Source organism: Colias philodice, chromosome 12 (assembly GCF_061535455.1).
Source record: "Colias philodice isolate Cphi_HAF_F1 chromosome 12, ilColPhil1 Martin Lab GWU primary, whole genome shotgun sequence".
Taxonomy (NCBI): domain Eukaryota; kingdom Metazoa; phylum Arthropoda; class Insecta; order Lepidoptera; family Pieridae; genus Colias; species Colias philodice.
The window spans coordinates 4,484,299-4,499,831 of record NC_143097.1 but is presented as its reverse complement, the minus strand read 5'-3'; the positions used below and the strand labels follow the sequence as shown (position 1 = coordinate 4,499,831).

Sequence of the window (15,533 nt, the reverse complement as noted above, 5' to 3'; positions counted from 1 at the left end):
AGCGCTTATAAGCGCTTATAAGTTTCAAGCTTTCTTTCTGAATACGCCCTGATTGTGTAAACTGTAAATTTCAACAATATTTTGAAGGCCATTGTTGAGGACATCTGCATCAGTGCGCCCATTATGGAGCACTTTGTGTTTACATTCGTCGAAACGACATGTGCATGTACGCGTAGAGTGTTATGTGGGCTAAACCTAACTTAGATCTAATTTACTAACATTAATTTTAAGTTATTTCTTATTGTACTAACGGTTCAGTGTTATCCGTACATTATAAAAAAAAAATTGGTTGTCTGTAAAAGTGTAAAGTCGGTTTACTGACGATAGTTGAACGTGACAACGTCCGATTGTGCTTCTTTGTCGCTCGTTCCGCGCTCTCGCTTGCACTTCAAGCCTTACACGGAACGCCTCAGAGCGAAGTAACGCCGCATGAGTCATGTTTTTTCGTGCGTGCAGCCGGCTCAATCGAATTATAAGACGTTGTCACGTCAAAAAATAAATATAAAAATCCACCATTAAAAAAGTTGATTGCCGTAGACTTAAATTATATTATCTATATTTGTTTATTTACTCTGTGGTGATACATTAGAGATTTGGCAGTTGACAGTTGACAGTTGACACCAGGCAAATTTCAATTTGACTGCAAGTTGCAACCCAAAAGCTAGGATGTAAACAAAACACAAATTATCTTTAATTTTCTTCTTTGTAATAAAATTATTCTTAAAAATAAAAATCAGTTTTATGTTTAGTTTCGCTGATTTTGAATAGAAGAAGCAAAATGGGGGAGAATTATTTCTGTTTAAAAAGAAAACTGGAGGAGCTTGGATACAACAACAATTTACCTGTTGAAGCTGTAAGCTTAGTAGAATGTATTTTAGCTGACTTGTTGCAGACTACTCGAAGTTTACAACATTATATGGATCTATCAAAAGAAGCTTTGCTACAGAGAGATAATTTAATGATCGAATTAGAACCGTACAAATGTGATAATGCTAAATTAATTCAAGAAAACAATCAACTACATCGCGAAATTATTCAACAAAAAGAAGAACATTTAAGACTAGTGAAAGACAGTCAAAGGAAAATTAAATCACTATCTGAACATTTAATGAAAAAGGAGAACTTGATAAGTAAATTGCAACATGATGTCAGGGATTTAAGCCTTAGAGGATTATGTGCTGAAACACTAAGCAGCCGTAATCGGAGTAAGAGGAAGGATGCTGGGGATAACACTGGTGTTTCAAAAATCTGTATATGTAATGATAAAAATGACTATTCAGGGAAAGATGCAGAACTATCAAGAACAATTCAGTCTTTACAAGAGAAAATTGAAAGTTATAGTGATGAAATTATCTTACTAAAAAATCAAGTGGACCATAGGGATAATGAAATTATAAGACTCACTATTTTATTAGAAGGTGGACGACCAATCTCTGCAATTTCAAAAGATTTTTATACCGACAAACCTGAGAACAAAATACATAATTTAATGAAACAAGTTAAGGAGTTAGAAAAGTCCAATGAGCAATTTAGGGCTGAACTAGAAAAAAGTCTAGAAAAACAACATGAAGCTATGCTTAGAGCTCTTGATCTTGCTGACAAAAATAAAGGTCTAAAAGATGAATTGAAAAAAATGGACACATTGGCTTTAAAAGTTGAAGATGACTGCAATAAAAGACTTGCTGCTACAATGAATGAAATTAATACATTACAAAATAAAATTGAAAATTTGGTTTTAAGAAACTCAAAATTAGAAAGGGATTTATCGGAAATAAACTTACGAGATCAGTCTCCAAAAAACAACATGAACCAAACTTCAGCACAAACACATGACAATCAAAAGGCTGCTTTCTTAAAAGAAATTCAGGATCTTGTAGAATTAAATAGAAGCCTACAAGATAAAATCTTTACTTTATCTCAAACAAACAAGGTTCAACAAAATAAACTAATCAATAATTGTGAGTATGACATGTCTAGTTCAAGATGCCTAGCAAAAACTGATTTGCAAAAACTACTTGAGGATGAAAGAAAAAAGTATGAAAGATACATATATGATGTTCAAGATAAATTAAATGAGGCCATGAATTTATTCAATAAACATTTTAAAAGCAATGAGAAAATCTCTAATCCAAATTCACCATCCGAAAATGCTTTCATAAAAGACTTACATTTAAAATTATGTGAAAGTGAACAAAAAATGTTGATGCTGAAAAAAGAAAATGAGGATTTAAGAAAAAATGCAATCTTTAAAGAAGATGGCAACAAAAATAATTATAAAGATATAGTTAGACATTTAAATATTGAAAATGCAGAATTGTCTAAAGAAAATATATCACTAAGCCAGCAACTTAGTCAATATAAGACAAGCAGAACAGAAAATTATGATAAGAGCACCTACCTTCATGACGAAAATGATAAATTAAAAAAAAAGATTGACTCACTTATAAGAGAAATAGACTCACTAAGAAGAGATAATCAAGAGCACAATATTCGATATAAAGATGCCCTGGATTCATGTGATAAACTCAAAAGAGATTTAGCTTTTAAACAGTCTCAAATTGAACAATTAGAAGAGGAAAATTGTTCTTATAAAGTGACAAACAGAACTGGAAGAGCTTCTGCTGATAGACTGCGTGATGAGTGCAATATGTTGAAAGATCAATTAAAAAAACTACAAAGTGAATTGATAAAGGAAAAAACACTAGCCAGTCAAATAAGAAACATTCAACAAGAAACAGAAAGAAGCACTACAGAATCACAAAATGAATTATTATGTACCCAAAAGAAATTAAGTATGGCAAAAGATACTATTGAAGGCTTAGAGAAAAAATGTAAAGACTATCAAACAGAAATATCAGTACTGAAGAATGACAAATCTAATTTAATAGAAAATATAAAAATGATTGACAGGGAAAGAGATAAATTAGTTTTGGAATTAGATCAAAAGGCAGAAAATACAAGTATGCTAGAACAAAAACTTAAATCTCAGTTGTTTGACATTAGCAAGCTGGAGAATGAAATATCAGACCTTAAGAGAAAATTAAATGTTAACAAAGTATCAGAACACAAAATTTCCGATTATGAATCACAAATGGCATTTTTAAATGGAGAAATATTGAGATTAACTCAGCAATATGATACAGCTGTAATAGAAAATAAACATCTACAGAATAGTTTGGCTGATGCTAATGGGGAATTAAAACTGACCAAAATTGAATTAGACAAATCTAGAAGAGAAGTGGACAGTCTCAAACAACAGTTACAACATTATGTTGCGGAAATTAGAAGGATAGAAGAACTTCTGTCTCAAAAAGAAGCAGATAGATCAGATATGTTGGAACAATTTGCAAGTTTGTCTGTGGAAGCAAATATTTTAGAGAACACAAATCATTCCCTTGAAAGTGAGTCAGCTTCAAAATCATTGCAACTTCAATCATATATTTCAAAGATACAAAGCTTAGAAGAAAAGGTCCTAGATAAAGATAGAATTATAGAAACCCAGTCTGCTCGAATTGCTTCAATGACCTGTAAGATAAATGCATTAGAAAATGAAGTAAGATTGATATCAGAAGAAAAAGTTGTTTTAGAACAAAATGTACAATATCTTAAGAAAATGTGTAAAAACTTACAAAGTGATCAAAAACAGGGCACAATTAGTAATGTGGACTCAGAATTAAAACTATATGAGAATAGAATAAAATCTTTGTCAAATTCCAAATTAAAATTGGAGGAAGAAAAGAAGGACTTAATTGAAAAGATCTCAACAACTGAAAACCTTTTATCAAATGCAAGGAGAGAAATCATTGAATTAAAATTGGCATTACAGGATGCTACATCTGAAACCAAATCATTGCAGGAACGAATGAGCACATACAGTAGAAGAGAATCAGATTTGGTTGAGGTGAGTTTTTTATAAACTTAATAAGCACCTAAAAAAAATATTATATTGCCATTCAATTTAAGGTGCCCCTTGAAATATTTTGTACTGGCTGCAGCTCACAGCTTTACTTGTGTGGTATTGTGGTACCTGTAAAAAAGTTTATGTTCATAACCAGACTATAATAATTAATGTATCTATCTTATAGATTTCAAATTCAAATTTTGAATTTGAATTTAAAATCTATGTACCAAATTTCACATAGAAATGAATTTATAATATGTATCCTAATATAAGTAGAATTTGCAGATTTGTAAAATGTTAATTTTATTGTTGTTTCATGACAGTCATTAGACCAAAAAAGTTTTAATTCCAAGTTATTAGTTTTGATAGAAATGTTGTAGTATAATAGAAATTTACTGTCTCTTTTCAGAATCGTTTTACAAGAGAGGAACTGGAATTACCACTTTTACTTGATGAAACAATACATGAAGAAAGTAATGAAGATGATGATAGTGGACGATCTCATGAATTGCGTACAAGGTCACATTATACACATGGAAGCACTTTGTAATAAACTTTTATAAATTTTGAGTCAGAGATGAAATTTGAAAATAATGTGTTACTTATAATTAGGATGTTATTATGTTATTTTAATTTTAATAAAGTTTAAATGTCATGTTTTTTTTTTATTTTTTCTGCTTACTATTGCAACCTTACTAATTGTAACTATGTTTTTTTGTTAGATATATGATAAGTGTTAAGACCTTGACAGAAATTATACAAGTATATTCAGCAGCCATTATGATTGTTTAAAAGATGAGATGCAGAAAATTTGATAACCTTTACTTTTTTGTCTTGGAGAAAAATTACAAATGTTTGTGAACAAGGATTAAGTGAAAAAGGAACAGCAAGTATTTACAAAACAGATTATTTATTTTGCTCATATATCAAATAAGTCCATACATTACATTTTATACAAATAAGAACAATACCTACCACTACAACTACATTGTATCAATACATTCAATTTTATAGTTTATAAACAATGGTTTTGAAAACTGTAGAAAATGATAGTGTTTAATTTATGTACAATATACTTACTGGACCAATAAGTGACTTAAGTACAATTCAACTATTATTGAAATGTCAATTTTACAACATGTTTACCAAAAATGGATTTTGAATATAAATAATTTAGATAAAATAATTTAAAAATTTTGGTATGTCGGTGGGAAATCACATCTAATATGGTGAAACGTAAAGGAACAAGAATTTCGAGTAATGGAATGCTTAGTTACAAAAACTACATTATGCACATAGGTCCTGACCTTATTATTCTATAGAATAATTACAACAGACACCCCTTATTATGAATGCTGTTATGAATAATTAAGATTGTCATATCAGTTGCTAAGTAGATTCTTAATACATTATATAAAATTTCATTACTTAAACAGTATAAGCACACAACTATACATATATATTTATATTTTGACTAATATTGGTAAATTAATGAGTATTACCACACCAAAGCTGAATAATCTAGACACTAAAAACATACATTTTAGCACCATTCCCCATTTTTAAAGATTTATTCTATCGTAATTGACATAACTTTACATATACATTGATACATTTTGTTTTTTTACAATGTAGCTAAAATCCTAGTAAAACCAATTCCTGCTCCTAGGACAGTCTGTCCTATTCCCCATATCATTGCATGTATCGGTGGCATTGTTAAATTGGCGGCTCGGTATATGAAGGCTATAGCTGCACTGCTTGCTACACCAGAAGTCACTGGACTCATAACACCCATTACAATAAGGAGTACCGGAAAAAACTTGCCGTATTTATGCTTTCTTAGTGTTCCAAACGCAACTAGTGCAGCACAGGTATGCACAAACACTGAGGAGCACAGAGACCAAAGAAACACTGGATACCACATTTCACCAAATGTATCTAAAGGGTCAACAGGAGTCAATTTTAGTATATCGACAAATGAATCGAATTCCGATACACTGAATTCTGACAACATGTCATACATGTTGTCTCATAGAGTCTGATGCATAAAGGCATCGGGGTAGCTGTTCTGATCACTAAATAATCTTATCAATTATTATTATGCGTTGATCAAAGACTTAAACACTCGCACTTTATTCGAAAATGTCGCTGCAAAATTATTAGACCTGTACTTATCGGAAAGACTGTTCATTTTTATATGATGAGAATACTAAATTATTAGTAATAAATACAATAAAAACTTGCTATTCGAAAATGTACAACTCGATATTCGTAGGTTCTGACATTTTGTTTTTGTTTGCTTTGACATATTTCATTATGTCAAGTTTGACAGATTAACGCAGTGTATAATTCGATAGATAATAAATACTCCAGACTCTCGGCACATTTTATACAGTCACAATCCCCGTTTTCCAATTACAGAGCATAATGCGACTCAGTGCCGCACAATGCCGAATTATGCTGATGCTTAATTGGAACGTGAAACGCACCAGCAGGTTGCGCTATGTACAGTGTTGAAAAAAAAATATTCATAGAGTTAGCAATAACCTCATTAATGTGTAAATAAAGTGGTATACATAATAATTGGTTGAAAAATATTTACGGTTATTTTAAGTAATTTGGATTTTGATTTTTTCATTAACATTTTTTCAATGTTTGTACCTTCATCCATACTTTTATTTATTTTTTAACACAATTTGAATTAACTTTGATTATTTCGAAAAAACTACAATGAAACGAAAGCTTTAAATTTTTTTTCCAACAATTAATAACTACTATCGATAAATCGATTGCACGCATCAATTCACGCGCATTACTTTTTCTAGTGCTCGATTGTGCGAAGCGTTGCTGTAGTTGGAACATTCAACGTTAAACATTATGCCACATAATGCGCTCTAGAGCTGTAATTGGAAAACGGGGAATATCTTTTTTTATTATTTTTGTAATGTGCAAGTGGCTATAAATTACAAAAAAATGAGTTGAAAGATAATGACAATCTAAAAAATAACTATAAACACTTTGGCTTATATCGTAAAACTTGTCGTATAAATCTACTAGAGGAATAGCATATTATGTTAATTATTGTTTAGAAAATGCCAACTATTAAGTGCATATTTATAGTGGACAGTTATTGATGTTAAAAATATTAAGTAAAGATATAAATGTTTCATTTATGTTATCTGTAATTTTTATTGCTGTATCTAGATCATTTGTTATCTACATTAACATTGGTCTGAAGTTTGCTACAAACTAAATAAAATCGAACTGTTGTTTTTTACTTTTTGTTACGGTTACATTTTGGTGTAATTGGTTGTGTGTGTATTTTAAACGTTTGTGGATTCATATGATTGACGACTATTTATCAATTTTGACGCTCCTTCAACGGTTCTAAGGTGTGTATAACTTTTCTAACGCATCTTAAGTTTTTTCATTATTATTTTAATGACTGTCAATGAAGTGAAGTTAGTTCGCTTATCGTATTGATATGTCAATTGAAAATTGAACATTGTGGTGTAAGTCCACAATGCACATAACCTCAACTTAAAGTTTAGTTGTATATTTTTATTGTGTGCTAACATTATATTAGTGATATTTTTACAAACACAAAATGGGTAAAGTACGGTCCGCTCCGGGGGCTCCCCGAAAAGAGGGATTCAATAAATCTGGACATTCAATGAATCCTGATCGACCAACTGAAGGATTAAAGGGTGTTGGTAAACCACGTACAAAAGGCACTATAAAGAGACTGCAGATGTACAGGAACTTTAAAGCTAAAAGAGATAAAACTGGAAAAATATTAACACCTGCTCCATTCCAAGGTTGGCTTCCTTCGGGAACTCAGGCAAGGGTAGAACCTAATCAAAAGTGGTTTGGAAATTCTAGGGTTATTTCCCAGAATGCTCTACAAAAGTTTCAAGATGAGTTTGGTGCTGCAGTCAAAAATCCATATCAGGTTGTTATGAAACCAACAAATTTACCAATAACTCTACTTAATGAAAAGGCTAAACATGCTCGTGTGCATCTTCTCGATACAGAAGGATTTGATAAAACATTTGGTCCAAAGAAACAAAGGAAGAGAGTGAACCTTAAATTTAATGATTTAGATACATTGTCTAAAGCAGTTGAAGAAAGTGCTGAAAAATATGATGAAAGCAAGGATATTGATAGAGTGCGTGAGGATACAGGTATGAAAGACGGCCAAAGAGAGTGGATTTTTGGTGCTGGAATGAGTAGACGAATATGGAATGAATTGTACAAAGTAATAGATTCTTCTGATGTATTACTACAAGTTCTAGATGCTCGTGATCCTATGGGTACAAGGAGCCCCTATGTTGAAAAGTTTCTAAGAGAGGAAAAGCCCCATAAACATTTAATATTCATATTGAACAAAGTAGATTTGGTGCCGAATTGGGTAACACAGCGATGGGTAGCTATATTGAGTGCAGAATACCCAACGATAGCTTTCCATGCATCTATGACACATCCATTTGGTAAAGGATCATTAATTAATCTATTGCGTCAGTTTGCTAAACTTCACATTGATAAGAAACAGATTAGTGTTGGGCTCATAGGTTATCCGAATACGGGTAAATCTTCTGTGATCAATACATTAAGAGCGAAAAAAGTCTGTAAAGTGGCTCCTATTGCTGGTGAGACGAAAGTCTGGCAATACATAACATTAATGAGAAGGATATACTTAATTGATTGTCCTGGTGTTGTGTATCCATCCGCTGAAACAGACACTGAAAAAGTCCTCAAGGGTGTGGTTAGAGTTGAATTAGTTCAAAATCCAGAAGACTATATCGAAGAAGTAATCAAAAGAGTGCGAAAAGAATATCTAGTTAAAACTTACAAGGTAGATGGCTGGGATACATCAACTGAATTTTTAGAGAAACTTGCAGCTCGAACTGGAAAGTTGTTAAAGAAAGGAGAACCTGATATTAGTTCTGTGGCTAAAATGGTATTGAATGATTGGCAAAGAGGAAAGCTTCCATTCTATGTTGCGCCGGAAGGATTTGAAATTCCATTATCCAAACAAACTAAGGATGATGAACCAAAAGAAGCGCAGGAAATTGCACCTGAAAACAAAACAGATGAAAATGTTGCTGAGGCAACTGAGACAGAGACTAAAACTGATGCTACAGATAAACCAACTTTAAAAATCAATAAATTAGTGATAGCTCAAGATTTTGCAAAAATAAGAGTAGGATTGCAATTTGATAATGTAGATGATGTCAAGCCATTAAACAATGTTGATATACCAGAAGAACTTAAAGGAATTGATGAACAAAATAATGATGAGAATGATGAATCCCAAGATAAAGATGAGGATAAAAGTAATGTTACAGAAACACCACAAACTGAAGATGATAAAGAACAAGATGGTGATGATAGTGACTCAGATATTAGTAGTTTCTATAGCAATGATGACAAAGAATGCAGTGATGTTGAAGATTATTTGACAAATGATCCTGAAACTGTTAAGGAAATTAAGAAACAGAGAATTCAAGCTGCCAGTGGTACATTTATTATTGAAGAAATAACTCAACAAGGAAAGAAAAGGAAGGCAAATGGAGAGGCACCTGTGAAAACAAAGTTAACAGCTAAAAGAAGAAGGGCTATTGAGAGAGCACAGAAGCGTACCAAAACAGGCAGCAACTTTTATGAAGTGTCCAATGTTAAAAATAGGAATAGGAATAAGAAGAAGCCTTAGAAATTGTAAATGTCTCTGTAACCAATATTTAAAAATAAAATTTATTGCCAGAATTTGGTTTTTCTATTCATAATCAATACTTTTTAAATAACTTAGCATCATATTGATTGCATGTTAATTGTTTAATTAAATTATTTATTATGCTATTATGTATATTAGTTTAGCATGAAATAGATTTTATTTTCATGCCATATGCATATATGGCATCTGATATCAGCAATCTAATAAAGACAATGTTACTGTGTATATTGCCAGTGAGCTAGGTATAATTTAGAATGTGAATGTTTATTTATATTTTGAAATTATTGCTAAAATCAATCAACATTCAAGTCATTATTTACCTTTTTAAATTTTTATATATTTTTGGTGGTAATAAAATTCCAGTATTTTTATTTAAGGAACTGAATACGAAACAATTACTATCTTTGAACATGTATATGTTACGGCTAAAGGTAGGTGAGAACATAAACTTAAGATTAGCCGGCTAAACTTAGGTTTATTTTCGACGAGGTGTTAATGTTAGTTTGTTCTATCTTTAGCCGGCTAAACTTAAGTGTAACCGCAGGCCCGTGGCTAAAAATGTCGGGGTGGGTAGATTTGGTTACTATAATACATGTAAGGAACAGGGCGAGTGTTTTCTGGCACTTCGCCGGCTGCTGCCGCAGCACGCTCGCTGCGCTCGCTCGGCTCGTGCGGGTCTTAAGAGTTCTAACCTAACCTAACCTAGCCACCAGCTTTCTGCCCTGAGTCGGGGTGGGTAGATTTGGTTACTATAATACATGTAAGGAACAGGGCGAGTGTTTTCTGGCACTGTGCGGGCCCCTCAAGCCCTCCACCGGCCCGGCGCTAACCAAATCTACCCACCCCGACATTTTTAGCCACGGGCCTGCGGTTACACTTAAGTTTAGCCGGCTAAAGATAGAACAAACTAACATTAACACCTCGTCGAAAATAAACCTAAGTTTAGCCGGCTAATCTTAAGTTTATGTTCTCACCTACCTTTAGCCGTGACATATATATTATAATCTTATTTATAGCCATTGGCTCTAATTATTATCAATCTTGCATTTCATTAATCTTAAAAATATAGATCAAGGTAAATTTAAAATTATTTATTATAAAAAATGATGGCATATATTTCAGATGTCTTCAGGGAGTGAAAGTGATGATGATTATGTACCAGAGGAGCCAGAGAAAGTTTCAGAAGAAGAATCGGCTGATGAGGAAACTGAACAACAGTTTGAAAATGAAGTTGAAACTAAAACAAAAAAGCGGAAGAGTAAACAACAAAGTGCACCCAAGAAGAAAATAAAAAAAGATGAGACAGAAGAAACAGAAGAACCAGAACCAGAAAAACAAGGAACAGCTGATCCGGAAGAGGAAAAGAAGAGAGAAGAAGATCTGTGGGCAAAATTCTTAGAAGGAACGGATTCAAAACCAAAACCTAAAACACAAGAGATCATCAGTCAACCAGTTAAGGGAGATACCGTCAATATAGCAAATAAAAAGAAAATCGAACCACCAAAAGCTAACACTGATAAGGATAGGGAAAAAAGGATATTTGAGTTTGCAGGCGAAACTATAGTAGTAGAAAATAACGTAATTAAAGAAAGAGTAAAGACAGCTGAAAAACCAACTTTAGGTAGGTGAAGTTCACAATATTCTAGAAATTGAAATAAAGACAATTGCCTTTATGGCGCAGTTTCATTAGTCGATAACTCGTTCGGTATACAGCATACGGGGAGTCCCCGCAGGCGAGATAACAACCAATGAAAACAAGTTCCCCGCATGCTTAATACCGACCGTGATATCGACCAATGAAATTCATCGGTCAATATACAGCTTGGAAAATGGAGGTTCTAACTACACCCCGCATGCGGGCCCTATCGACTAATGAAAACGGTTCCCCGAATGCTGGCCCTGTGGCATGCGTTCCAGAAATCTCTCGCACCCCGCATGCGGGCCTATCGACTAATGAAACTGCGCCATTATTGAATTAAATTTAACCAAAAATAATTAACAAATTTTAAATAATTTGAATAAACATCGATAATAATAATTATGTAAGCAGTTTAATCCAACAAATGTTTTATCTTTAATAATGCATTTAATCAATTTTGAGATTATATGATATGTGTTTGTACATATGTATATCCATATATACTGCTGAAAGCATATTGTACTCTTGAGTTATCCTTTTTCATTTAAAATTCCTTTCATAGTGGTAGTTTCTTTATAAAACGGATACTATTTAAGTATTAAGTAAGTAATTTAAAATTTAATTTTACTTTTTCAGTATGTAAAGAAGGACCTTCACCACGTGCAAAACCAGCAGGATTGTCCAGTATTGTAGGCCAGTTGAATAAGAAGAACACATTGTCAACTCTAGAAAAGTCCAAATTAGATTGGAATACATATAAGGCGGATGAAGGAATCGAGGAAGAAATAACCAGTCACAACAAGGGAAAGGCTGGGTAAATTTTATTTTTATTATATTGTCGTATTGACGTTGCAGCAGTGGTGGCTTAGTTCACACATTCGTTTTGCTCGGACTTAATATCGAAAAGCCAGGGTTTCGGAACCGGGCGAGCGTGCAGGAAATAAAATTGATTTTCAATTGATGTGAACTTGTTGATACCACTGCTCAAAACGGTGTACGTTATTAAATGAATGCAATGCGTTTTGAATAGGAACTAGGTATCTATCTCAAATATCTTAATCTTCTCTCATAATAATTGATTGAAAAAGTGAATAAATATTCTTGCAAACAAATATTAATACCTATTTATTTGCAGGTACTTGGAACGTCAAGACTTCCTTGGTCGGACAGATGTACGCCAGTATGAGATTGAACGAGATTTAAGGATGAGCAAACGCAGTAATCGATGAGCGAACAAAATGACATAGCTACAATTTGCCATAAAACCTACACTTATACTCTTACTTAAGGGCTTGGTCTAGTAGTGCAAACAAATGCATCCTGTCATCCTATATGTAAATAATACAAATGTACTAAGGGAAAGTTGCTCCACTTAATTTTTAAAAATTAAATCATTCGTATGCATACTTTAAAATTCGTAATAAGTACCAAAAATTACAATTTGAAACAATTTTCGTGAAAATTACACCGGGTGATTTTTTTTTTTATCAGTACACAAAATTTGCGAATACTTTCTATTGATATCTTCAACTTCATGTTGATATAACTGATAGAAATTTGGACGAAATATAAAAAAAAATAAGCTTTCCATACAAAATGCATAACTCTATACATTTTTTTCGACCTAAGTTTCTTAGTGAAAGTTGTTCAGTTTAACTAATAAAACGGATAAACAAATTTTGTATATAATAAAAAAAATGTCATGTTTGTGTTAAAAAATTATTAAATAGAAAAATACACAAATTAAAACAAAAGATATTTATTTCTGACTAGCTTCCGCCCGCGACTCCGTCCGCGCGGATGTCAGTCTTCGCGTCTTCTACAGATTTATTATATTATGTATAATATATAGATTTATATTGATAAACCTAATAAATCTTTTGCTAGCATTCTGATGCTTTATCGGTTGCACTGGATTTATCTCTTTTTTTTCAATCGCTTGAATGATATAGGATGGGTCCTTGATGGTCATCGAATGCTGAAGTCTCGAATCAATCAATTCTGACAGTAGGCAATTTATGTAAAATCTTGATAATGGTCCATCATTTTATTTTGCCTAAACGTTACATACTTTTTTATATATTCTATTTTTAACGAATGATTCACTCCAGTCCAAACAGCAAATAAGCAGACTTCTGCTTCTGCAACGTTTAGTTGTCCCTGAATTTGGAAAAAATAGTCATGATTCTTATCTATGACAAAAGTGTTATTTTTTGCATTGTATTTCAAATATTAAATTTTTTTTAACCGCATCTTCCGCATTCATGTCTTTTGCCGGAATTAGACATTTAACTTCTACTAGTCCCATTTTCCCTTTTTGATATGGGAGTGTATAAAGTAAATTTTTTAGATATTTCTCGTTATACTTTTAAAAAGTTATTATTGTCATTTTGCTCATTAGGTAAAGTAATTTCGATATCAGTTTTAAGTTTTTTGATACCTGCAATAATAACGTCATAATCGCCTTATCGATTACACCCTGTATACAATCCACCATCCACATTCATAATGTTTTCCTGTCCTCCTCTCCTTTACGCTGTTCACCGATACATTTTAAATGAGTAAATCTGCTACCACTGAAGGATGTTTCATTGTGATCAGCAAATTTTCACCACTGTTGTCGATTATTTGTTTTTCATTTTTAATCAGCAATTGGGAATCATCAGTTTTGTTTTTTGCAGATTGGTGATGTACCCTAACAATACGTCGAAAAGGGAAAGCATCAACGAATTATCGTTTTCGTCCTCTTTTTTTATTCTTCGCGTCTCTGTTACTTCTGTTTGTTTAGTTCTCAACACCCACTGAATTTTCTATGTTATTGTGATCTTCCATTACGTCTGAGTTTTGATGATGTGATGATAATCCATTCGTTTTAATATTGGTACTTAGAGTTGGTAGACTAAACTAGAAATGGCGGACTAAATTTGTCAGCGCGTCTGTAAGATCAGAATATAAAACCAACATCCTGTATTTAAGTTACAAAATTAATAATCAAACAAAATGCCGCTACGTTGAAAATGACTAGAAGAAAAAATTAAAACACCTCGGATCAATTTTGGAGTAAACAAATCATTTTCCCCGTATGGGGATTTCCCCGGATGAACTTGGGAAGTTCAAGTTCTCAATACAAGTTTATATTATATTTCGTATTTCTCAAACGAAAAATAAACATTTTTGGAACTTCAAAAAAATTATATTATAAGAAAACTTATGAGCTTACTTTAGTTTTAAAGAAATATACATCCCTTTACTGACACCCCGTAAAATAAAGAAATTGTTGCCAATCACCTTTGCAATCTATTTGGTTTCATTAACTTTATGTTCGAAGATAATTTTTTTTCTAGTAGTTACACGCGTATTTTTTTCGTTTATTTTCCATATCGAAATCAAGAAATACGAAAAGTTTAAAAATACGAATATTTGCACAAAACTAAGATAAAAATAATCAATTAACAAAAATATTAAATTTAATGAAGTAGAGCAACTTTCACTTCGGTATGAAGGAAAATCGAGCGTACAGCACACGTCAGAACGCTCCGGCCCAAGGAGCGCGACTAAAGAAATTCGCTAGGATTTTTCCTAATTATTTTAAATATTTTTTTAATATTTAAAGAATTATCAAAATTCAAAAAAAAAAAATTTTAAAGGATTAATACTCATTGGTCTTCAACCAACTCGAATAAATTAATGGAAAAAATAACTTTTAGCAGTATTTATCAATAGATTTTGTAAGGCAAAAAATGGGAAATTTAATGAATTTATAACATTCTAATTAAGAAAATCATAAGTTTTTCGGCAATTGTATTCAGCAGTTTTTAATAACGACTATATAAGGATAATAATGCGCTGATCAGATTGTGTAAATTGTAATCGGTTGCAACGTAGTGAGTGCACAAACTTAGCTCGAAATGTCTTTGGGGGAAAGAGACTTATCTTGAAGGCCTGATTAAGGTAACATAAAGTAACTTTATAGATGTGAAAAAATTCACGCGCATTGCGTATATAACACTAATTGATAAACAAGAAAAAAAAATTCAGTTTATCATTTCATTAGCCGGGAAAAAATTGTCAAATAACTTGTTGAAAACGCAATTTTGCTAGACTGCAGCCTTAATTTGTAATAAACAACTTTGCTGTTATGATGTGTTTTAATCATAGAGTATACTGCGTCGTTTTCATAATTAACTAGGTCCTACTACTAACTACTTATATGATTGGACTCACTTGACGGGAAACGTACATTCGAAAGTGTAAAATAT

The 15,533-nt window shown here is 32.2% G+C and overlaps 3 protein-coding genes and 2 long non-coding RNA genes across 5 annotated transcripts in view; 3 read left to right on the top strand and 2 right to left on the bottom strand.

Annotated features, from left to right (window-relative positions):
- The window catches only part of LOC149483913 (uncharacterized), a 227,323-nt gene that overhangs the window by 19,570 nt on the left and 192,220 nt on the right, over positions 1 to 15,533 (top strand). The gene's annotated exons all lie outside the window — the stretch shown is intronic.
- LOC149483922 (uncharacterized) overlaps positions 1 to 15,533 on the bottom strand; it is a 188,253-nt gene that overhangs the window by 108,939 nt on the left and 63,781 nt on the right. The gene's annotated exons all lie outside the window — the stretch shown is intronic.
- On the top strand, positions 632 to 4,556 carry LOC149483927 (uncharacterized). The gene is made up of 2 exons (XM_089701418.1): positions 632 to 3,901; positions 4,311 to 4,556. Exons 1-2 carry the CDS (start codon positions 779 to 781, stop codon positions 4,449 to 4,451), a joined length of 3,264 nt encoding a protein of 1,087 aa, XP_089557544.1. The 5' UTR covers positions 632 to 778; the 3' UTR covers positions 4,452 to 4,556.
- On the bottom strand, positions 4,790 to 6,208 carry LOC149483926 (transmembrane protein 170A). Its single transcript, XM_089701417.1, has one exon. It carries the CDS (start codon positions 5,922 to 5,924, stop codon positions 5,526 to 5,528), a length of 399 nt encoding a protein of 132 aa, XP_089557543.1. The 5' UTR covers positions 5,925 to 6,208; the 3' UTR covers positions 4,790 to 5,525.
- Ns2 (nucleostemin 2) lies at positions 7,379 to 15,413 on the top strand. Its single transcript, XM_089701416.1, has 5 exons — positions 7,379 to 9,578; positions 10,758 to 11,256; positions 11,911 to 12,088; positions 12,410 to 12,557; positions 15,384 to 15,413. The coding sequence occupies exons 1-4, from the start codon at positions 7,509 to 7,511 to the stop codon at positions 12,501 to 12,503; spliced, it is 2,841 nt and encodes a 946-aa protein (XP_089557542.1). The 5' UTR covers positions 7,379 to 7,508; the 3' UTR covers positions 12,504 to 12,557; positions 15,384 to 15,413.